This window comes from Sarcophilus harrisii, chromosome 3 (genome assembly GCF_902635505.1).
Source record: "Sarcophilus harrisii chromosome 3, mSarHar1.11, whole genome shotgun sequence".
NCBI lineage: Eukaryota > Metazoa > Chordata > Mammalia > Dasyuromorphia > Dasyuridae > Sarcophilus > Sarcophilus harrisii.
This window is the reverse complement of record NC_045428.1, coordinates 377,950,934-377,976,275: the sequence shown is the minus strand read 5'-3', so window position 1 is coordinate 377,976,275 and position 25,342 is coordinate 377,950,934. Positions and strand designations below refer to the sequence as shown.

Below are 25,342 nucleotides of genomic sequence, written 5' to 3'. Positions count from 1 at the left end.
TGTGGCTGATATCCAGAGGGTGAGTGCAAATAATTTTTTTTATGCCAAGAACAGGCCTTACTTGCTGGAGATTAGCTCTGGAAAAGAGGGTGTTTCCTAATATCTTGACATGTATTAAAAATGTTCTTAATCATTATTGATTAAAGAAAAATAAAATATCTTTGAGGTACACTTCACACTTATCAGACTGGCTAATATAACAGACAAAATGATAAATGATGGAGAAGATATTGGGAAATTGGATCACTAATGTATTGTTAGTGAATTTGAGAACTGATCTAACCATTCTGGAGAACAATTTAGAACTATGCTCAAAGGGCAATAAAACTGTGCATACATACTCTTTGATCCAGCAATACTACTCCTTGGATCTGTATCCCAAAGAGATCCAAAAAAGGAAAAAAACCTACATGTACAAAAATATTTATAGCAGCTCTTTTTTGTGGTGGCAAAGAATTGGAAATTGAGAGAATCCCCTTCAATTGGGAAATGGCTGAACAAGTTGTGATATATGAATGTAATGGAATATTATTGTGCTGTAAGAAATGATGAACAGATAAATTTAAAAAATATTTGGAAAAATTTCCATGCTGAGTGAAGTGAGCAGAACCAGGAAAATATTGTACACAGAAACAGCAACATTATGCAGTGAACAACTTTGATAAAGTTAGCTCTTAGCAACGTAATAATCCAAGATAATTTCAGGACTCGTGATGGAAAATGCTATCCACATCTAGAAAAAGAATTATGGGGTTTGAATGAGGTCAAAGCATACTATTTTCATTTTGTGTGCGTGTGTGTGGCTTTTCCCTTTTGTTCTGTTTCTTTTACAATATGACTAATGTGGAAATATGTTTACATGATTATAAATTTACATTATTGTTTGTAGTCTTAGGGAAGGAGTAGAGGACAGAGGGAAGGAGAAAAAATTGAAACTTAAAATCTTATGAAAAGTGGATGTTGAAAACTATCTTTACATATAATTGAAAAAGAATACTATTTACAAAAAAGAAATGCTTGCTAATTGGTCAATGAAAGAAAAAAGAAGCAGAAATAAGTGGATGGCATACAATATTACTCTGAGAACAGTTTACAGTGTTAACACTCTGGTTTCTTAAAATTGTATCATCTCATTTGCTTATCTGAAATTTGTTTTTTCAAAATATATGCAGATGCATTTTAGAAAAAAATATTAAAAAAATTTTTTTCCTTGTTCTCTTAGGCACCAAAAAGCATCTCATCAGTCAGCAGAACATGGAGAGTTCATCTAGAAATGAAAAACAAAAATTGTTAATTTTCAGAGAGTCTTTTCACAGAAAAAATCATGTTTTTCAAACCATTTCATGAAACTAATAAAAGCCTTCTTTTAAACACCATTCTGGAAACAATTTATAAAATGAATTGGGGTCTTCAGCTTTAACAAAATTTTTATGGTAATTTTGAATACAAGTCACCCTTATAAAGAACATACTATGAACTGATGCTAAGTGAAATTAGCAGGACCAGGAGATCATTATATACTTCAACAACAATACTATATGATGATCAATTCTGATGGACCTGGCCATCTTCAACAATGAGGTGAACCAAATCAGTTCCAACAGAGCAATAATGAATTGAACCAGCTACACCCAGTGAAAGAACTCTGGGAAATGAGTATGAATCACTACATAGAATTCCCAATCCCTCTATTTTTGTTCACCTGCATTTTTGATTTCCTCCACAGGCTAATTGTATAATATTTCAAAGTCTGATTCTTTTTTGTACAGCAAAATAACTGTATGGACATGTATTCATATGTTGTATTTAACATATACTTTAATATATATACCATGTATTAGTCAACCTACCATCTGGGGGAGGGGATGGGGGGTAAGGAGGGGAAAAATTGTAACAAAAGGTTTTGCAATTGTCAATGCTGAAAAATTACCCATGTATATATCTTGTAAATAAAAAGCTATTAAAATTTTTTAGAAAAAGAACATGCTAAGCAATTATTCTTCTCCATAAAGGAAAGAATAAGAGAAAATAGGTGTAAATTTTAGCAGAGAAAAGTACAGTAAGCAATGACTTCTATAGGATTGAGATAAGACCTCAGGGGAGACAAATCTTGGGTTTCTCAAACAAACAGATGGATTCTTTTTTTTTTTTTTTTTTTTTTTATTTAATAGCCTTTAATTTACATGATATATACATGGGTAACTTTACAGCATTAACTATTGCCAAACCTCTTGTTCCAATTTTTCACCTCTTACCCCCCCCCTCCCCTAAATGGCAGGATGACCAGTAGATGTTAAATATATTAAAATATAACTTAGATACACAATAAGTATACATGACCACAACATTATTTTGCTGTACAAAAAGAATCAGACTCTGAATTATTGTACAATTAGCTTGTGAAGGAAATCAAAAATGCAGGTGCATAAATATAGGGATTGGGAATTCAATGTAATGGTTTTTAGTCATCTCCCAGAGTTCTTTTTCTGGGCATAGCTAGTTCAGTTCATTACTGCTCCATTAGAAATGATTTGGTTGATCTCGTTGCTGAGGATGGCCTGATCTATCAGGACTGGTCATCATCTAGTATTGTTGTTGAAGTATATAATGATCTCCTGGTCCTGCTCATTTCACTTAGCATCAGTTCGTGTAAGTCTTTCCAGGCCTTTCAAACAGATGGATTCTTAATAACACATTCTGGAATCTGTTATCTGAGACCATTTCCATGTTGGAGAATATTTTGCTTACATGAATTTTAGTCCTGTGAAATTTCAGGACAAAATCTAAAATTTTTATGTGGGAAGTTAAAAATGATTTATTTGTTTTTCATATTAAATCTGTGCTGTTGTTCTTGAGGTTTGCATTCTCTGTGCAAGCTAATGATTAAAATGATTTTTTTTAAAGAAGAGGAACTTATGCTTGCAAGAAAAATTAACAAAGGATTAGTATTTGAACAAATAATAGGATCATAAATTTAGAGTTAGGAGGGACACTGAAAAGTGGACTATGTCCAATCCCTTCATTTTGCACATGAGGAAACTGAGACCCAAATAGTGTGGACTGTTCCTTCCAGGAAATGTTCCTGAATAGTTTAATTAGAGATCACCTTGAGAGCAGAGATAAAAACAAGGCAAAATCAAAGTCTTTTAGATTTTATGGCCATTAACTATCTGAAGTAACAAACATGGCAAATTTCTAACTTCAACTCTTAGGAAATATCTAGTCTTAGAGAGATGTGTCCTATTGAGATACATTAGAATTTGGTGATCTTAGGAGAGTTGGGATATATGGGGGGAAAAAATAGCAAGCAAAGACTTATTAGATGAGGGATTGTTTTTTTTTTTTTTTTCCTTTTTTTATATTTCTGTCATGTAGCATGGTGTCTGGCACAGAATAAGTACTTAATGAATGCTGTTGATTGATTAATAATTAATTCAATGTTCAGAATATGTTATTCAGGCTCCAGAGTACTGTTTATAGAGCTCATGAGTACTCTGTTAGCCGGATGGGCTGGAGTGGTAGGAATGAGCATATTGCCCTCTGGTGGCCTTCAAGATAAGGACTTCAAATCACTAAAATAAAAGGAAATAGAGATTTCTGTTTTTGATACAGAAACTGATTTTGAATTAGTCACATCCGTTGGCGTGCTAGTATATGTTTAAGAACTGTCGATCCAGAAAAAGTATATGTATAAAATATTTTTAAGTTTATTATATTTATTCACATTTTCTCCCTCACTTCCTTAAATATAATCAATTAACAAAACAAAAAATTTAAGCCCTGATTTGTAACATTTGTGGATCTCCAACATGTAAATGCTCCCACTGAAAATTTAGCAACTGACTGTGGTAGGAGAGGGTTACAACATATTCGTGATTCATATCTCACACCATGCATATGAGTTTGTTCAAAGGTTTAGGCTTTAGCATTGCCCAGGGAAGAATTTCAACCACCCTTTTTTGAACATTCTACTGCATTTGAAAAGCAATTGTTCAGAAGTGAGAAATTGACAACATACAGCAGTTTCAATGACTGTGGGACTCAGGTGTTCTCTCAGCACTGCATATACACTTGGAGACATGGGAAGAAGGTCTGATGGAGAGTGTGGCTCAGTGGTATCACTTCGGCTTAGAGAAAAAAAAACAAGAGAAAATTTGGAAATTAAATTTTCAGTATATTTTATTCTGAAGTGTTATCTGGCAGATTCTATATATGTTTAACACTGAGATGCCCAATGCATCACTTGACATAGGTTTGTTATTCACCAGTGCAGGGAATTTCCAGGTGAGGAAACTCCTGTTTTTAATGCTCAAGTGGCTACTTTTAACAAGTATGTTTCAAAGGCTTTAACCCAAGTCTTCCTGGCTTCAAGGCTCTCTATGCAGCATGCCTAGCTGCCTCTAGATTTATATTAGAGTATAGAACTTAAATGACAATATATGACATATGGAATGATGACTTTATGCCTTAATTATCAGATAGAAATGGTTCTCTTCAAGAATAAAGCACCACCATCATGAGTAACAATGATGACAGAATATATTCTAAAAGATTCTGAGAGATGAAATCTTGGCCTGATTCTCTCCACCCCAGGCCTTACCTTTAGGCATTGTATTACAAGGAGATAATGTGCATAAAATGTTTTCTTCACAATTATATATATATATCGATATATAGATATGTCCATAAATACAGATATAGATATAGTTCTATTCTCAGGTGCTCCTTAGGAAAAGTATTTATTTTTTTTTTAGCAATGGTAAATATTTCACATGTGATTATTATAATGACTCACATTGTTGAGACAGGGATAAATACAGAGGGAACATAACCCTTGTCACCTCTCTCAGTGGGTCTTGAAACTGGGGACAAAATTAGAAACAGTATTAGAAAAAAACATGGAAATAAATTTATAGTTTTTGACATTAACAATTTAAAAGAAGTCATATGATTAGATTAATTCAGTGGAACAAAGTGAATTTCTAGTACTAATCCTTAGATATCACCTGAACAGTTAACTAATAGTCAATCACTTTGACTTTCAGAATAGTTTTGAATCACAACTACCAAAATAAAGCACATGATTCAAAGATTTGGATTTTTTCCCCAGGTTTAAACATGCCCCAGTAGTTCTCGTTACATTTTCAAAACTTTCATAATCATTACTTTGTCATTCTGAAAATTTCTGTGAGATAGACTAATATAACATCAAGGTTACATAGAAGAAAATTGAGTCACAGGCATGTTATAGATCAGCAATTCTCAAAATGTGATCTGGATCTCTGGGAACCCCCAATACTCTATCATAGGTTCCATGAAGTCAAATTCAAGTTTACCATAGTACTAAAACTTAAAATTTTCTATTAAGGTAAATACTGATATATGTACACATACATTATGTGGATGTTTGTAGATATACACATATTTCATATAAGGAAAAGCTCTTTGGAGTATTTAATAATTTTTAACAATATAAAAAAGTCTTACAACCCAAAAGTTTGAGGACTGTTGTTATAGAGCATTCTCAAACCCTACAGGCAAGTTTGGTGGCAGTTCAAATATTATTGGTTGCTATTCTTTCACTCAAATTACCAGTGTAGGCAACTCCCCCATAGCAATAAATGCTGATACTGACTTTGCCTCAGCTTTACAATCTTATCGTACACGTTGCTTTGGCCTACATAAAAAATGTCTGTACAATTCAAAGAATCCATTTCTTTCTTATCTGTAAAATGAAGAGACTGGATTAGATGATCTTAAAGATTCCTTCTACTTTTCACAAACTATGAAATCCCTGTGGAAGAGGCCATGGTGTCATTCTCAGTTTTCAATATTTAGGTGTATCATATTTTTTGTAAAGATGATTAAATAGAAATGAAAACAAAAATCTGCTTTTCCATTTGGTCTTACAAAGCTTGAAGCAAACATGAAAGATATTTCTATTGCTTTCCATTGACATGAGTTATCTTTCAAATTCTGTAAGAAAAAGTAAATGGAAGCTAACCTTCATTTGGCTGAGAGCTGTAGTGTTTACCAAATGCTTTATCTTTGGGAATGTCAGGATACAAATACTTCAATGGATTTTCAGGAACATTTTCTGCCATAATAACTTTGTAGTCTCGAAGAATGTCAGCAAATGGCAGAGCTGCTAAACGACCTTTATTGTAAGGCTCAACAGAATGGAATCTAACTTCTCCTGAAAGGAAAAAAGGCAGGTGAAGTTAATCAAGACACCATCTGTATGCACACATTGTCCTTGATTATTGCTCTTTCTGTTCATATTATCTGCATATCACTGGATATAAAGTTTTTCCAGACATTCTGTAGACTAGACATTTTACAGATGGCACCAATATGGGGTTTTCACTTGGACAATTATAAATTCATGTTTTCCCATCCAAATCAGAATAGTTAGTAGGTGATACACAAATTCACTGTAGATATTTTAAAAACAACCACCATCACCATCACACATAAACACATATGTAAAGTCAGTAATATTAAACCCCCAAATATTAACAGTGAAGTTCTAAGAAAATGCTATTTTAATGATATAGTAGGAGATAATACCAGAAGACATGTGACATACCATTTTCTGACTGGTCCACCCACGTGAAGGTAATACCTCCAAGGTTGCTCTCACTGAATCTTAATAAAAACGTTCCTGGCATCTTATCCTTCAGCAAGACCCGTTCCTTTTCCTTGCTTACAAAGCCCATGATGTACCTGAAAGAATAGTTAGTTCATGGGTTTACCTGATGAAAAACCATGACATCTATCTAGGTATATCATCTGTTGCATCCATGAAGCCAAAATGTTTAAGGTATTTTTGAACACATTCAACAGAGTTCACAACTAAAATTCTCTTAAGCATACATATGAACATTACTATCAATAGGTTTTGATTTAAGTAATTTAAGAGATCGAGAATTCTTTTTTCAATAGGATTAGACGTGTCAAAGAACAAATAACACAACATTCAGAAAAAAATGACATTCATAGAGATATTAAAAGCACATGATTTACCCATCAATCCAAAGAGGAAGAATGTGCTTTTTTATTAAATCCAGGATTGCTTCAAGCCATCCCCAAAAGGTAAATGCTTTGCCAGGTAAGTGCTCCTATTTTCATAAAAAACAAATAAATAAGGAATATGATGATCACTTTATAAGAATCATTAGTAAGACATAAATCATCATATTTTATTTCATGATAGTTTATATTTTATTTCTTGTTAAATTGGAGAATCTTTTAGAGTTTCTCTTTAGAACATGTTTATCTAGAGAATTCTTAAAACTTCATGTCATGGTATGAGATTGTGATGATGATGAAATGTTTTCCTCACAATATCGTGGAGGTAGGTAAATAAACTGTAATTATCCCTGTTTATTGAAGAATCTTGGCCCCAATGAAACTAATTAGTTTGTCTACAACCATAAGACTAGGAAAATGTTTAGAAGCAGGAGCTTCTGATTCAAAGACTGAATTTTTCTCCCCTTCCCTTGCCTTTCCCTGCTCTGGCCCCCATTCTTCACCCCCACCTCTCAACCCCATCCTCCACCCCTTTGCTGTACAGTTCTAAGATAAAGTATAACTTTTCCTTCTGTCCATACCTTGCAGAACTTTGCCCAAGAGAGCTGACCATCATTGTAGCTGGCTTGTTGCACTAAAATTAAAGAGAAAATAATCCAAATTTTCATGTTCATGAAATACTTCCGATTTTTTTCTCTAAACTTGTTTTTTACTTCATTTACTTCATTTCAATAAGCCTACAGAGTTGAGAATCTATTGAGAACTTAACTTGTGTTTTATGCTAAAAGCCAAAGAAATATGAATTTCAGACTTTCAAGGAATTTACTATTAAGCTTGAAGGACAAAAATAATGCATTTGAAAAAGAGAATATGAAACAGGGCATACTCATGTATTAAATTATGTGGTAGAGACCTTAAGTGGTCTTAGGATTCAGAGACATAGTGTTTAATGTAATTCAATCAATAAACATTTATGGAGTAACTACTAAATGGATAGTATTTGTACTGCCAGAGAGGAAGGCATTCCAGATGGAATAGGATAAATGGTTTATGGAAAAGTACGGAGGTGGGAATGACCAAGGCTTGTCTGGGGAACAGTGGCAAGAATAACTTAGCTTTCTGAGCTGTGGCTGAGAGTTCATATTAGAAAATGTTAATGATGAGGGATTAGAACAGCAAGTGATCATGGGAATTGAGTGAACCACATTGATTCTATTTTGTGACTCAATTCCAGAGCTAGCTTCCTTTTCTATGGAATTATGGATCTAGTCCAATTTCTGTCATGTGAGAAAACTTTATTTTGCAGGAATTGTGAGAAAATGTGATTGCAACATGGCTAGGATCTCCCTGCAGCTTGGAGATCCTTAATAAGAGCCTAGATTATGCTGATCAGAAACCTACTCAGATCCAAAGACTGATGCAAGGTTTTCTCGCAATTATACATCTCAGGCAACCCATAAGGTTTATCTGAAAACTGGCCCCATACTAGTCCATCACTTATTGTTTCCATATTTCTTTGATTGAAGACAGATATTTGATGGGAGGGGAGGCAACGCCTTTTTGGATTTTAGGGAACTGTACTTATTCATTCTCCCAAATGAGAAACTCCTTAATGTTTCCTTCATTTAGAAATCAGATTACCTGATTTTTAATCCTAATAATTGTTTTCTCTTGATTTAATTTTAATTTAATTGAACTTTAATTAATGCATTTGATTAATTGTTTTTACATAAAAGCCTCTCCCCCTCTATTCAGGATCCAGTGCCAAAGTTGAAGAAGGCAACCAGTTCCAATTTGTTAAGCAATTGGCATCTATTGCTTAATAAAATGATATAATCATAAGCTCAAGTGTTTGGTCCCTTAGTTATTTCATGTTTCAAATGCCACAGTGATAAATTTCTACATTTAAGGTTTCCATCTTAAATCAAAAAAATTTAAAAATAGGGCTTAATCTAATAATATAATAGGGGGAGATTTCTGAATAAAGCTGCAAATTATGTTTCCATTCTTCTAAGCTTATATCAACATTTCATTGATCATATGAATAGGAGCAAAGTTTGAAATCTTGGATCTGTGATATTATCATGATGGAATATTTTTGATTTGGAGACTTCTTCGATGGAATAAGGGAAGAGGGTATATTCAGGAATTTATCTGTAAACTTGTCTTAAATACTTAAAAGATTAAGTGGAATGATCATATTCATGTAAAAAGTATATATCTGAGGCAGAATTTGAATCTAAATCTTTACTCTGCTCCAAGTAGATAGCTTCCTATCTATAATACTATAGTGCATTTCTAATAAGGATTATTTCATTCTTTGTACTTGTATTGTATAGTAAGTGCTTAATAAACATCTGATTAATTGATAATGAACTTTATTTCAGAACTTCATTAATTTGGGTTTCTTTGGTGGGATAATGATTTTTTTGGGTGATATATATATATATACATATATACACACACACAATACATACATATATATATGTACATATGTGTATATATATCCACCCACTTATACATACACATATGATTTAGAAATATGTTCCCATTAACTCCTTTTCCTTTAAATAATCCACATTCTTTTGTATGGATATGATAACCCAGTTTAAAGATTAAAAATAACAAAAGTAGCAGCAGCAGCTCAATTTTACAAAGAGCTTTCCAACTATAATAGTATAAGCAAAGTTAAATTAAAAGTTAAGAAAAAAAGGAAAGTTAGTATTTTGTGAAAAGACTTTTCCATCTTGCTACTTCCAATATTGTTAATTCATATGGATTTGGATTCCCATGTTTAGGTTTTCTTCATGTCAACTACTCCTGAAGTCCCAATTCAGTTTTAAAACTGAAGGTGTTTATGAGGCTTACCTTGAAAACTTACCTTTCTATACAGAGTTATATATAACAGACTAATTATATGAACTGGTAGTGATTTTTAGCAAGTTTGTAAAGTGGATCAAACTCATAACTAAACTTTAAAATTTCTTAGGAAAAAGTATTCTTCCTATGCTGAATTAGCTGCCAGGTAGTTTTTTCTTTTAAATCACAAATATATTTTGTGCAACTAATGCAGTCATCTATCTTACTGCAGGTCATGTTATTTGCTTCCTCCTAGACTTCATTGGGAATAGCACAAATATGAGAATCCCAGGACAGATCAGATTTTTAATCCACCAAGCATCAAAAACAAATGAGGTTCTTCTATCTCAAACAACACTTACCTGCCAATTTCTCAGCCAACATATTGAGTTGGTCTGAATTGAGACCTCGTCCAACATATGATGAAAATTGCCAGCTCAGTACTTCCAATAACTGGCTCAAAGCAGCAGTTGGAGGGTTATTAAAAAAAACCAAATTCTGGAACAGAGTTATAATTTACCAATGTTAAACAGGCCCCAAATATTGCAATTTTTAAATTGTAAAAGGGGAGTCACATATGATAACAACACTCCCTAACAAGCCTATCAAAAAGTATGACCTCAGATTCAGTTACCTTTGGGCTTCCTGACAACAATGCAGTAATAGAAAATACAGCTTCATTTCCTCTCTTTTTATCTGACTGTGTTATGCTCTCTTTTCTCTTTCTTTTAAAAAAGTTTTAAAAAATTATTTTAAGCATAAAACCATACGTATATAATTATAGTTATATAGTTATATAACTATAATTATAATAAAATAAGCATTTCTATAAACGTATAAAAAGAGGATTGTAATGAAATGGCAAATGTACACTTTGTTATTCCTTTTAAAAATATAATAAAGTTATTATGTATATTTCTTTTTTTTCTTTCTCCCTCCCATTCTCCCATAGATGGCCACAATAAGACACGAATAGATGCATATATGTGAGTGTGTGTGTGTATTTATTTATTTATTCTATATATACTTTAATATTTCAGTTCTTTCTCTGTATGCAGATAGCATCTTTCTTCCTTTGTCCTTTATAATTAATTCGGCATTTATAATAGTAAAAATAACTTATTTACTTTGTCATTCTTAAAATCATATTGCTGTTGTTGTATGTGATATTTTCTTGGTTCAGCTCATTTTACTCTTCATTATTTCATGCAAGTCTTTCCATGTTTTTCTAAGATCAATAAGCTCATCATTTCTTATGGCACTATAATATTCCATCACAATCATATACTACAACATTCCCTCTTTCCTCATCTACAAAGTCTTGGTAAAAAAAAAAAAAAACCCACCTACCTCCAGGAAAGTGCCTTGTCTCCAGAGTTTTATCATCCAACATCTAAATGCTTGTGTCATCACAGGTTTTTTCTGTTTTTGTTTTTATTATTAATCAGTTTATTCAAGTAAGTGGATAACTTTGTCCAGCAAAGTGGTGATCTCATTTGAATACAATATTGGCTTGTTGTATGTCTGAATTATATGAGATTGACACACCTCTGGTTAAAAATGTCTCTGAACTGTTTCATTCTCACTAACAAAAAAGCAGAAGATATGACCAAGATAGGACACCAGATTTCAAAGCTAAATGAGGATGGCACTGCAGGAGGAGGAATGCACATGTAAACTGATAAGTAAATATCAAAAATGTATAAAATAACATTTTATAAATAGTTTATAAATATATAATTCATAAAATAACTTTTATTTTTACTTAGTTTTTATATATATTTTTATATTTGTGTTTTGCATTTATATTTATCTGATATTTACTTATTGGTGTCCAGGTGCTTCTGCCAGCAAAGAAAAGAAATATAACAATAGTAGAATAAACAAACAATAAAGCTGAGAGCAAGAAAGAAAGTTATGACTAAGGAAAAAATAAGGAGGGGAGTACTAAGAAAATCAAGATCAATAACTGGAATAGTATAATTTGCTGAATTTTACATGGATTGAATGATAGAAAGGACATTAATATGCAAGATTTCTATATATGGGAATAAAGAAAGTTATAATAATGAGCTCAGGGGCAGAAAATTTGGCTTAAGCCCGAAATTATATCTGCATGACAGAATGGGACCAGGTGAAGATTTCTCAAAAAGATAGAGTGGATCAGACCCTATGTCTAAGTTTCAGGAAGTCAATGTGATCCCTATTCTCAGAGGGCTGCAGGACAGAAAAGGTCAGATCCTAGACCTAAGCTTCAGGAAATTACCCCACGCTGATCATTGGTCAATGATTATTTCCTTCTCAGCCCATTCAATGAACCCAAATCTTTTGCTTTTTAACCTATTCAACATTTCTGACTAGGCTAGGCAGAATTCTGGGAGATGGGAGCTGAAAGGCTCTGTGTCTGCTCAGCTGGGGTGCTTGGACCCCTCCTTGCAAGGATCCAATCAATGCTTCCGGTTTGTATCTGAAAATGCCTCTGAGTAATCAATTTGGGTAAGGGGTCTAGCCCTCTGCTTTACACATGGCCATTGGGAGAAAAAAAAAGTCCTTTGTTAAATCCCCTTAGTTTATTGAACGTAAAGATTAGCTTATTTGAGGGGTGGGGTAGGGCAGATAATTTAAATTTTTATTTTAACAGTACTTAACATGGTCTACAATGTACTCCCCACTCCCTTTAATCCAAATGTCAGACTCTGGGAGTCCTAGGGACTGAAAGGATATTTAAATTACAGATTATAATTATAGGCTGCATTCCTTTAGACATTTTTTTTTTTTGACTCATGCAACTCATCCTGACTATTTGTCAGTACTATGATTTTCAGACTCAAATTGCCTTCCTTAGCCAATATTCCCTAATGTATGTTACCCTTATATATGCCCTAATCCCTTGGGCCCCATCCTCCATGATTGGAGAAGATTGAGGATAGATGTAGAGGGTAGTGCTCTTCCTAGATCCTCTATTTAAGGACAGGATTCATGATTGCCTAACTGGTTGTAGGACTTCATTAGGCTCTTTGTTACTCTTCCCTTTCCTCCTTGATACCCCCTTTTCCTTTTATTGACTTTCCTCATTAGGTTGTTAGCTTCTTGAAAGCAGACAATGCCTTTTGTCTTTCTTTATATTCACAAGTGCTTCTTTTACTTCTGGTGTGATAAGCACTTAAAAAGTGTTTACTGATTGACTGTCCTAATTCCTCCATTAGAACAAAAACTTCTTGGGGAATCTTTAATTTTTGCATTCCTATCCCTGGGGTGTCTGATATACTGTAAAAATTTAATAAATATTTTTCATTCATTTTCCAGTAGCAACTATTATTAAACTTCTAATCTATCTCTAATTCCTGTACAGATAGGTAGAGAGTGGGAAAATATAAAAATAGTTTTCTTCAAAAATTTATCTTCAGTGATTAGACCAAGTTAGGAAGGAGAGCCACAGTAAATGGCATCTTCCCCAAATTAAATAGTTCTTGTTTTTATAAAGGATTTCTCATTTCAATTCAGCTAGACAAACTATTTGAAGTTAGCAAAAAAAATAAATAAATAAATAAATAAATCTGATTATTTAGTAGTCAAGAGACAGAAAAAAATGCATCCTTAAAGGAGTGACATGTCACTCCTTTAAAGGAGTAATAGACGTGTCATCCCTTCTTATTTCTTCTCTTTTAAGGGAGTAATCAGTAATTCCTTTCATCATGGCCTCTGAGGCTTTACTAATCTAGTTTATTTTTTAGAAATCTTTGATAACCACTAGGTGGCAGAAAAACTCAGGCAGCATGGACCTAATTTACCTATACTATGATCGTCTCTTGATTTTCTGTGCTTGTAGAGCCCCACCCCTTGACTTCAGTGGCTAATTGAGAATTATAAGTGATCCTCACAGGTACTTATGAAACTCAGCAGGTTTCCAGGGGCTAGGTGAGCAGGGGGATTGAGACTAGTGATGAACCTTAGGGAGGAGGAACAACCTATAAGTGCAAAGAAATTGTGCTATATGGAATTTATCTGCAAGTCATTCTCTGGCTAGTGCCAGAAGCATGGAGCAAAATGATCTGCTTTGTCCAGAAGGAAAGGTCAGTTCTTATGAAAACAGACTTAGAGCACATGTGTCATCTAGAAAGTTCCAGAGAATTTAAATGACTTGTCCAAGGAATAATTGGATTTGAACTTAATTCCTCCCTCCAAACGACTGGATCATGCGGCAACACTCAAGGCACAACATAGATACTATGATCACTATTTAGAAGCAATAGATACCGTCCATTCAGGAGCACTTAGGTGGCACAGTGGATAAAGCACTAAGTCTGAAATGAAGAAGATTCATCTTCCTGAGTTCAATTTTGGCCTTAGATACTTACTAGCTATGTGACCCTGGCTAAATCGTTTAATCCTGTTTGCCTCAGTTTCCTCATCTGTAAAATGAGCTGGAGAAGAAAGTGGCAAACTACTCTGTATTTTTGCAAAAAAAAAAAATCTTCTAAATGAGTATTAGGCATGAATGAAATGACTGAACAATAACAGAAACAGTCCATTCATACTATAAATTATTGGAAATATTTGGGAGTCCTGAGAAATCAAACTGTAAATAAGTAACTATAAAAATGTAACTACAGAAAATGTGTGCAATCAAATATTTATATGTATACATATACATACTATATATACACATACCTATATATACACACATATATTTACATATATGGAAATCCCTTTAAAGTGCCTATATTGAAAGCATTTCTTTCCACATACATTAGCTGCTTATTCTTCTTGACATTTCTGCAGCCTTTGACCTTGTCCATCTTCCTCTTCTTGATCCTCTCTTCTCTCAAGGTTTTTATGACATTGCTCTCTCTCCTGATTTTCCTTCTGTCCGTCTGAACAATTCTTAGTCTCTTTCATAAAATTTTTATCCACTTTAAGTGAAGGTCCTCCAAGCCTCTGCTAGGTTCTCTTCTTTTTCTCTATTTCACTTGGTGATCTTATCAGCTCCCATGATTTCCAAGATCATCTCTATGCAGATGACTTTCAGATTTATGTATCCAGCTCTAACCTCTCTTCTAAATTCCACTTTTTGCAAGAACCCTTGCCTGATCCTTTTAGATCTTAGTCACTCTCCTTGAGATAACCTAATATCCTTATCTAGCTATCTATATATGTCTATAAATAAACACATGCACATATCTGGCTTGTACATAGTCGTATACATACTATCTTCCTAATTATATTGTGAACTCCTTGAGAGCAGAAACTAGTTGTGGTTGTTTGTTATTTTTTGTCTTTGTATTTCTGGCTCTGTATGTAATGCTTGATACACAGTAGGTACTTAAACATTGACAGACTGCCTGTACAAAAGGAAATACATTGTAATTACAGAGAAATAAAGGAATATAAATATGTAGCATCTTCCTACCTGAGAGTCATTGGTGGATAAGTTGTACCAAATTATAGAAGCCCAAGCATTAGGTAATTGACTAACATTGGAAATCATCACAACAGGTAATGAATTTGTCTGTTAAAAAGAAGACATGTAAAGAAAGATATTAGGATTTAACATTTATTGATATTAAATGAACTGCTAGTATGATGTCTCTCAAAAAATTTTGCCTGGTGAGTCCATAATATGATATTTATTACTGTTGGAGAAAAAAATACACCAAAGAGCATTTCACTAGGAATTTGGAGGCATAGCTGTCAGCCAGTAAGAAATTTAAATCTTGTTTTTCCTAGAGTTATAGAATCTCAGAATTGAAAGGGACCAACGAGGACATCTATTCCAACTCATACCTGAATAAGGAATGCCCTTTTGAGTACATTTAGTAAGGGATAATTCAGTCCTTGTTTGAAAATATCCAAGGAAGAAGAGCCCTGCCAAAGCAGATCATCCCACTTTTGGGTAGTTCTAATTATTAGGGAATTTTTTCTTATATTCTAAATTTACCTTTTTGATCTGAATTTTACATTCTGGGACCAAGCTGGACATTAAATATTTTTTCCATATGGCATCTCTTTGAATGTTTGAAGACAGCTATAATGTCCTCCTAAAATTTTCTCTCTTCCAAACAATTTCCTATAAACTTATTCGATTTTCATATGATATGATCTTAGGAACATTTAATTATCCTTGTTCCCATGTTTGGATGTTCTCCAGTTTAACGTCTTTGTAAAAATGTGCCAGGTATTCAATACAATATTCCAGCTGTGGTCTCAGTAGAGTGGAGCAGGCCTGGATTATTGATTCTCTAGTCCTAGACACTGACCATGATTTAGAAGCCAAAAATTGCATTAGTTTTCTTAGCTACTTAATAATATTCAGTATTTATATCATACTTTAAGATTTATAAAGAACTTTACAAATATGGTCTCATTTTATCTTTACAACAATCCTAGCAAGTAAGTTATTATCCCCCCTTTTAGGTTGAGGAAACTGTGATAGACTGAGATTAAGTGACACAGCTAAGTAGGTATGTGAAGATGGATTTGGACCTGTCTTCCTGATTGCAGAACTAATCCTTTTTTCATTACTGATTCATATTGACCTTGCAATTTATAAAATACCCTGGATCTTTTTTTTCCAAACAAATTTCTGTTTATCCATGTCTTGCCCTCTTACTAGTCATGTCACTGTGGCAAGTCACAACCTCCCTCGAACTTCAGTAGATTCTTCTTTAAAAAGGGATAACAATACTTTGACTACTTCACCTTATAAGGTAGTGAGAATCAAATGAGATAATATATATGAAAGTACATTAAAACTCAAAAGTACTATATGTGTGAGTTGTTGATAGCTATATTTAAGGTATTTCTCTGTTCTACCAGAAGTAAGGCCAATGAAAAAAAAATGATTATAACATATTGAAGTAACATTTTAGTATTTGAGAATAGATTTGAGGTAAATCGTAGGAATAAATGTGTGTATGACACATACTGGTAAAAAGAAAACAAATCATAGCAGATTCTTCCTGTTGCAAGGTGGTGCTCCCAAGATGAATACATAAAATTCCCAAAACATAAAACCTTGACTAATTTAAGGCTCTCCTTTTCACTTACATTTAAAAAATTTTTTAAAATTCTTTCCTCATTGATTTTAAATGAAGAAAATTATGAAGATATTGGAACAATGAACCATGAATTTTTCTGTCATATGACTTTGTTCATTATAGAATCCTTAGATCACTCTGGAGTCTTAGTTATAAAAATGAAGACTCCATTTTTTTTATGACCTTGTTTAAGGATATCCATCCCTCTACTTGGGCTGAACTTTTATGAGCCAAATAAATCTCTAAAGAACCATCATAATAGGCTGTTAGTATCACAGCAAAGCCAAAAATATGAATGCAAGTCTCCATTTACTCAGTAATATAAAATATATATATTTACTTAATAGGCATAGACTATTTGGAGTATTTAAATATGTGAATAAGCTGTGAACTCTCAGTTGGGAACTCCTTCCATCAATACAATTTAGAAACCCTTCTCTGACTTAACAGTTAAATTCTACAGAGTTCTTTGGGGGTACATAAACATGGTCATGCAGCTAGTAATTGTCACAGACTGGGTTTGTACCAATAATTTTACCAAGGGATCACCTTGGAGAGCTAAAAAAAAAATAACAGAATTCAACTGGAGAAATAACAAGTTAAAAATTTCAATGGCAATAATGAACAAAGTGGAAAGGAAGGGGGTCTAATGGTATTCAAATTATATTCAGATCTCAAACTATAATACAAAATAATCATAATCAAAATGATTTAGAATTAATTAAAAAATAGAGAAATTGGTTGGTGGAACCGATTAAGTACACAACACATAGAAACCTGAAATTAAAGAAGATTCAAAATTTCTAAAAAGGATTGCATTTTTCTAAACTATTTTTTTGGGAGATGAGGAAATTTGAGTTAAGTGACTTATTCGGGGTCCCACAACTAGTAAGTATCAAGTATCTGAGACTATATTTAAACTCAGGTCCTCCTGACCCCAGGGCTGATTGATGCTCTATGTAGTGAGCCACCCAGCTGACCTTCTAAACAAATTCTAAAAATGTTCCCAAAAATCTATATGACTTTTACCTCTCTAGGCCTTAGTTTCTTCTTCTTAAAATGAAAGGGCAGGACAGGTATTCTCTAAGATCACACAAAGTCCCCAAATTTTAAGACTGTGTTTGTTGGAAAAATATTCCTTGCAAATACTCACCTCCAAATCTATGGTCATGCCATATAGGCAGATCTGTGTTTCAAAACTTATAGAATGAAGCTCTTCAGTTACCATATGAGGACCCTGAGGAGGAAAAACATACTTAAGTTTATAAACATAGTATGTTTTAGTCTGTTAACATAAAACACACAGGTTGAGTTAAATGTATAACCTAAAAAAGACCTTTCTTTAAATTATTTAGGAAGGTGAGGGGTTTGTGTATGTGTGTTGTGTACTTCTTAAGAAGAATGATTATTGATTTTTTGGTACCAAAATTTTAAAAACATAATAATTTCAAGTTTTTCCATTTTCTGGCCTATTTTTTTTTTTTTTTTTTTTTTTTTGCAGGAGACTCTACCTGAAAACAAATATCGTCTTTGGTTAACATATCAGCTGGAAATCCAGTTATTGTACATATTCCTTTATAAGAATCATATATAATTCCTATATAAAGATTCCTTTATATATTTATAAATTCCTTTATAAGTTTTTATAAGTACAGCAGAAAGAGATTTTTTAGTATTAATGAATTTGTTATAGTAATAAGCCTGTGGTGAATTAAGAGACATCTAGCATGGGGAAATTGGGAAGTGAGCTTGGTCTCTTCTCTCCAACCTACACCACCTTCCTACTCGGCAGCAGTCCAATTTGAGTTCATTGTCTTTTAGGAGACAAGTTCTAATTGCTAAAAAGAGGGCAAAATTGTTTTTAAAATAAAATTATTGTGAAAAGTCAAAGAAACTAGTAATCACTTGTCCTGGAAACAAGAAGGCTAAAGAAATACATAATATTGAATCTATGAAAAGAATTACAAGATGTTTTTCACATTTGCTAAATAGAGAAAAAGTTTTTAAAAAAACAAACATACTCAAAAGAGGATTTTGATACAAGGAAGAATTTCCTAAACAATAGCTGACTTCTAGTGCTAAATTTCTTCCTCTTTTAGTTGTGTTATTTGGGATAAATTCCAAGTTCTCTGGGCCTAATTCTTATGATCTTTTCATGACAATGTGGTGTGGCTATAATATAAGCTGTATTTTCCCAATGGACAGTTACATGGTACAATACAGGAGTCAGGAGGATTCATCTTCTTGAGTGTAAATCTGACTTCAGATACTTTCTAGCTATGTGATGCTGGGCAAGGAGCACCTTTGACAAAATAAAAGAATGTGTTATCAACATTGTATGTTATAATAGGAGAAAACTTATTAATATAGTTCATGTTCCATCTTCTACTTAAATCCCCCCTCCCCCAATAATTTTCAACCTACAGGGAAACATGATTACAGAGGAAATCTTTAGACAAGCTAGGAAGTCAAAGCTGGAGCTATGTTTAAGAACATTGGGCTATGAAAAAAAATCTGGGTATTTTGTTAAATGAAAGTTGAGTCATCCACAAACTACTCATTGCATTTTTTTAAAATTAAGTTTAAACTTTTTTCAGTTACATTTTAAGTTCTGAATTCTCTCCTCCCCCTACCTTGGCTAGTAACATTTTTATACCTTATAACTTTCCACCACGTAAACAGGAATACCCAACACCTCTAGTTTGTGGGTAAAACTGTTATTTATCAGCCAAGGCCTGCTGACAAAGAGCAAGTACAGGGGGTTACAATTCAAATGTCTCTTTTGAGGCAGTTTTCACATTTCAGTCTCTGCACCTTAGCTGGCTCCCTGCTAAATCAGCACTTCTGAAGTCTGGGAAAGATGATTCAACGGGGGCACACGACATAAGGATTGTCCCCCTTATTTATTCCCAATTAAGGAAGCCTCCTAACTCAAAGCTAGATCCTCATCTGGGGATGCCTGACTAGGTGGCCGATAGGACACCAGAGATTTCTCTCAAAATGGAAGATCCAAGAAAAGAACAATTAGGCAATATGAGGCAGTGATATCCAAACCTGGATTTATGTCCGTACCCAGTTTTCTTGGACTAAGGTGAAAAAATATTGTAGAGTTCCAAAAATAAATTCTTAAAACAAAGTGAAATTGAATTAATTTTAATTTGCATAGGTAATAGTTTTGCTTTGTTTTATTTTATTATGTGGCAGGAGAATCTGACCTGACAATTGAATAGAAAGAGATCGGATTGGGTTTGATTACATTGAGGAAATGGGTGCTTTAAATGATCCTAAAGTGCTCACTGCCCTACAAATATATATCCATAGCACTTTCTGAAAATTCTATGTGAATTGTCATGTATTTTGAGAATTTTGAGAGATTGCTTCTTAAGACATATGAAAGAAAGGAAGACCCTGAAAAAAAATCATGGACATTAATACTACTCAAAAAAAAAAAAAAAAAAAAGATCAGGAAGATATTGTAGGAGCATAGATTTATAGATAGAAAGGACTTTGTAGAGGTCACATAGTATTGTTTCAGTCATTTCAGTTCTGTCCAACTCTCTGTGACTCCATTTGGGGTTTTTTTTTGGCAAAGATACTGGAGTAGTTTGCCGTTTTCTTTTCCATTTTATTTTACATACAAGGAAACAGGGTTAAGTGGCTTGCCCAGGATCAGATAGCTAATAAGTATGTGAGGCCAGATTTGAATTCTTGAAGATGAATCTTCCTAGCTCCAAGATTGGTGCTTTATCCACCTAATTGCCCAAGTCACACAATAAACATTCAGGTAAGAAAACATGCACAACAGCTTTTGTTTCTGATTCCTTTTCTCTACTCACACAACTATCATCCTGAGATATGTCCTCAGGATTTCTTGCTTAGATTAATGCAATGTTCTCCTAATTATTCTCCCTGTTTCATGTCTGTCCATAATTTAGTCCTTCCTACACACTGCTATCATAATAATTTTCCATAAGTACAGACTTCACTCTCTCAAAGCCCTATTCAATCAATTTTAATGACTTCATATTGCCTATTAGATTAAAAATTAACTTCTTTGTCTAGTTTTGAAAGCCATGTACAACCTGGCCCCAACTTATCTTACCAGCCTCATTGAACATTACTGTCCTTTTCTCATTCTGCCATCCATTAAACTGACTTTCTCTCTGTTTTTCACATACAAAACTCCATCTTCCATCTTTGTGGTTTTTCATTGCCTCTGCCAAATGGCTGAAATGCTCTCCCTTCTTTTGTTGTTGGTTAGTCATTTTCCGTCCTGTATGTTTCCTTATGACCCAATTTAGGGTTTTCTTGGCAAAGATACTGGAGTGGTTTGCCACTTCCTTCTCCAGCTCCATAAAATGAGCTTCAGCTCATTTTACAAATGAGACAAACAGGGTTAACTGACTTGACCAGAGGCACATAGCTAGTAAATTAGGCTGGATTTGAATTCAGCTTTTCCTGATTCCAGGTCTGATGTTCCATCCACTGTGCTACCAAACAGCTCCAACAATAATAAATCCAAATGGTTAAAATGCTCCCCTTTCTTATTTTCACCATATAAAGTCTCTCTAGTATTTTAAGATGTAACATAAACACAAAGCACTTTCTGATCCCTGTGGCAACTGCTAGTACTCTCCTCCCAAGCTACCTAGTATTTAACTATGATGTATGTATTTGTATTTATTCATGTTCTATTTATGCTTTATATCCCCTTCTAGATTGCAAGCTCTTCCAAAGTAGAAATTATTACATTATTTGTACCTGTGCCTAACAGCACTTGGCACACAGTATGTTTTTAACAAATATTTGTTGATTATTTGGGATATTTTTGATAACTATGTAAAAAGAAAGTAAACAAGCTTTTGCAAGTGACCTTCTATGACCGACCATATCTTAATAGTCACACAGTGGACTGAAAGGTACAGAGCAATCAAAATCCTCCTATTTGTTGACTAAAAGAGCATTTGGTTTGATAGAGTGAAATGTAGCCTTAAGACTCTTCTCCAACAAAGTGTGTGCCTTATGAAAATATTAAGAACATGTAAGATTGTAATAAAGGGGCAACCATGGAGATAATTTTGTTTTACATTTCCCTGATTACTAATATCTTACAGTAGGATGGTGTATAGTAGGAGCCTATTTGCTATTGAAAAGTGATTGCCCTTTGGTCCAATGGAAAGAATGCTAGATTTGGAGTCAGAGAATTTGGCCTTGAATCTCATTTCAACTACTTGATGTTTATGTGATTTTTGGACAATTAACTAACTTCTTTGGTTTCTTAAAGTTTAAAATAAAGGTGCTATCTTGGATAACTAAGGTCCCTCTCACTTTTAAACCTATGGTCTCATGTTGCTATGACTTTTTGTCATGGTGGATGTTTAGCAAAGAGACCAAACAGGATGGTGAAAAACATTGCTTTAACTTCATTAAGTCCTCTAACATTTCTGAGCATCCTAAATGAGGCCTAAAATCATTTAAAAGAGTTTGGCATAAACTATCCACATAGGAAAAACCAAGTGAGTGAAGAATGTCTCTTGTACAAGTTCTGATTAACGACTAGTTTAATGACTAGTTCATATTGCTGGTCCATCAATATCTTTATTTTGGACAAACCCTGCAGATGAACAATGAACTTGGCCAGAATTGAACAGAAAAAAACTAGGCTATATTATGTTTGGGGGATTCTATAGAACTTTCAATAATACTATGCTTTCCCTGAAATAAAATCCTATTTTTTTCTTCACTGGTGTTCTTTACGTGATGTTTTATGGCTGTGAATCATGAAATACCACTATTTCTAAGGAACCCAAATTATGAGTCACCCAAAGGTTATTGTGAGAATAGACCTGTGAATTTCATGGCTATAGAGAACTTATGATTAGGAACACACCTTCACATTCTCAGATCCAGCTTGGTACTTGTACTATAATTTGTAGTTCTTACATAGGGCAAGGAGAGGGTTATTGACTTGTTTAGTGTCACATGGTGAGTATATATTAGAGGCAAGACTTAAGGAAGAGAAAGGGACAAGCCTTTATTAAATCTATACAATGGTCGAGGCACTGTACTAAGTGCTTTACAAATAATATCCTATTTTATTCTTACAACAACCTTGGGAGGTACGTTATTATCACCAATTTGCATTTGAGAAAAATGAGACAAACAGAATTCAAATGACTTGTTCACAGTCATCTAACCAGTAAGTCTGAGGACAGATTTGAATTCAGATCTTCCTGACTTCAAATCTAGCACTCTGTCCCCTGGACCATTACATCAATGGGTAGATTCATAGACAAAAATCACTTCGAATGAAAAATTGTGGAGGTATGTTTATTTGAATTTGTTGAGTGCATACTCCCATTGATAAAATTATAGAATTATCAGAGCAATGGGACCATCATTCACATATATATATATATATATATATACACACATATTCTATAATCTTCAAAAAGCATATATATATACACACACACATATATGCTTTTTGAAGATTATAGAATGTTAGTTTGGAAAGGAACTTCAGAGAGGTATAGCCTGATGTAGGAATCTCTTAGTTGGTGTAGGAATCCTTGGTGGTGTAGGATAAGACCCTAAAATCAAATAAACAGTAGACTATCAGTTTCAAAATAGTTGGGAATGACTTTCCTGAGGTGGGGATGCCACCAGGGGAGTTGAAAGAAATTATCTCTTTTATTTGATAAACGTATATATTGATGAGTCTTTATTTGGAATTTTTGTTTTTTCTCCCTATGCCCTTTGACAATTTCTACAGAGGATTAATTATGTTTCCTGGGCATTAGGGATAATTTGATTTGCTTAACTGTCATTATCTAGATATACTCTTTTGTGATATGAAAGAGTGTACTTCATTAAAATATTTTCCTTATCACCATTTTTGTTTGTTTGCTTTGCTTTTATCCTTTTCTAGGGATAGCTCAAAGATAATGGATCTTGCAATCTCCTAGAACTCCTGGCAACTTTGGGAAACCAGAGTTTTATGTTCTTTGGCCCAAAAGTCCTTACAGAAGATTTCTTGGATCTCAAATTTCTGGATCCAACCTTAGAGAGAATGTGGTATAACTTCTTAACCTGAGGGGCAGCAGCTATGGAGAATAAAACCATATGATCAGAGTGGTGAGAATGCCTAAAGAGCAGTTTTCTGGAGGACTTTGAATGTTCCTGAACCCTTGCCTTCTGTATGGAGAAGGAGGGATTTCTTGGGCAATGTCATCCTAGAATTCAGTCTTCTATAAAAAGAAGATTCTATGGGTAGCATCATTTATATATTCTTTCTTATGAGCTAGGCACTGTGCTAAGAAGCATATTAGGATGTTTGTCTCATTTGAGCTTCACGATAATCCTGGGAGTCAAGTGCTATTATTATCTCCATTTTATAGATGAGATTAACTAACTTGCTCAGGGTCCCATAGCTAGTAAGTATCTGAAACTTGATTCCGGTGCTCTGTCCTCTATACCACATAGGGGCTCAGTGGAGAGGGAAGAACATTTTATGGATTACTTATTGGTTACTGGGAGTCCTTTATGCTCCCCAGAAAAGCCTTCAAAGGGATAGTAGTGAATATAGGACACCCTTCATTTCATCCCAAGAAGGTATCCCATAAACAATCAAGACAATTTTCTTCTCCCAGAGACTTCTACAATTCTCAATCTATGGTTGAGGCTCCCCTTTATATATTTTCTATAGGATGAAATTAAGGCTACTCTATACCTGACACATACTTGTTATCTAAAGTGTTTTCATGGGATATAGAGGGGAGGAATCTTATCAGCTTCTCTGAGAATTTCCAGAGGAAGCTCTGGGTAAGTGCAATGTGATCTAATGATTTGGGGTCACCTCTAAGATAATAATGATAATAGCCAGCATTTATGTAATACTTTAAGGTTTGCAAAGCTCTGTAGTCTAAAGTTCCCTATTTACTTTTGAAAAGGAACTCCTTTTCATTTCTTTGAAGCTAGATCCCTTTAATAGAAATAGACTCCTCTAGGGTAGTGGAGAGGAAGGGGCTGAATCCTCATCAAAGAAAGAGTAACAATATCTCGTCCTCACCTGAAATATCAGTAATCAAAGAGAAAACATGTATCTGAGAAGTGGCCCTGCTCCTCATCTTGTTCACCTTCCCTGTATGATTATATATCCTGGTCATATATACCTGAATAAATATTCAAATGAAAGATGAAATGATTTTGTCAAAGTCTTGAAACTTGAAATGTCCAGAAAGGATCTTCTGCTTCTCTTAAGCTGACCCTGACCATAGCATCTTTGCCCTAGTCTTCTGATACTAATCTTTCTGGGTGCTCATTGCCTGGCTGACTATTTTCTATTCACCTCATTTTCATTTCACAGTTCTTCTAAACCCTACTCCTTATTTTTTTGGTTTCTCAACTTTTCT

General features: G+C 33.8%; 1 protein-coding gene across 1 annotated transcript in view; it reads right to left on the bottom strand.

The window, feature by feature from the left end:
• Nucleotides 1-1,008: 1,008 nt before the first annotated feature.
• The window catches only part of STAT4 (signal transducer and activator of transcription 4), a 138,748-nt gene continuing 114,414 nt past the window's right edge, over nucleotides 1,009-25,342 (bottom strand). Inside the window, exons 15-24 of the mRNA XM_031960295.1 lie at nucleotides 18,082-18,165; nucleotides 15,302-15,400; nucleotides 10,254-10,389; nucleotides 7,614-7,666; nucleotides 7,027-7,121; nucleotides 6,590-6,726; nucleotides 6,005-6,196; nucleotides 4,796-4,862; nucleotides 4,019-4,127; nucleotides 1,009-1,267 (exon numbers count right to left, since the gene is read on the bottom strand). Coding sequence (XP_031816155.1) covers nucleotides 1,241-1,267; nucleotides 4,019-4,127; nucleotides 4,796-4,862; nucleotides 6,005-6,196; nucleotides 6,590-6,726; nucleotides 7,027-7,121; nucleotides 7,614-7,666; nucleotides 10,254-10,389; nucleotides 15,302-15,400; nucleotides 18,082-18,165 — 999 coding nt within the window. The 3' untranslated portion in view covers nucleotides 1,009-1,240. The remainder of the gene's footprint in view (nucleotides 1,268-4,018; nucleotides 4,128-4,795; nucleotides 4,863-6,004; nucleotides 6,197-6,589; nucleotides 6,727-7,026; nucleotides 7,122-7,613; nucleotides 7,667-10,253; nucleotides 10,390-15,301; nucleotides 15,401-18,081; nucleotides 18,166-25,342) is intronic.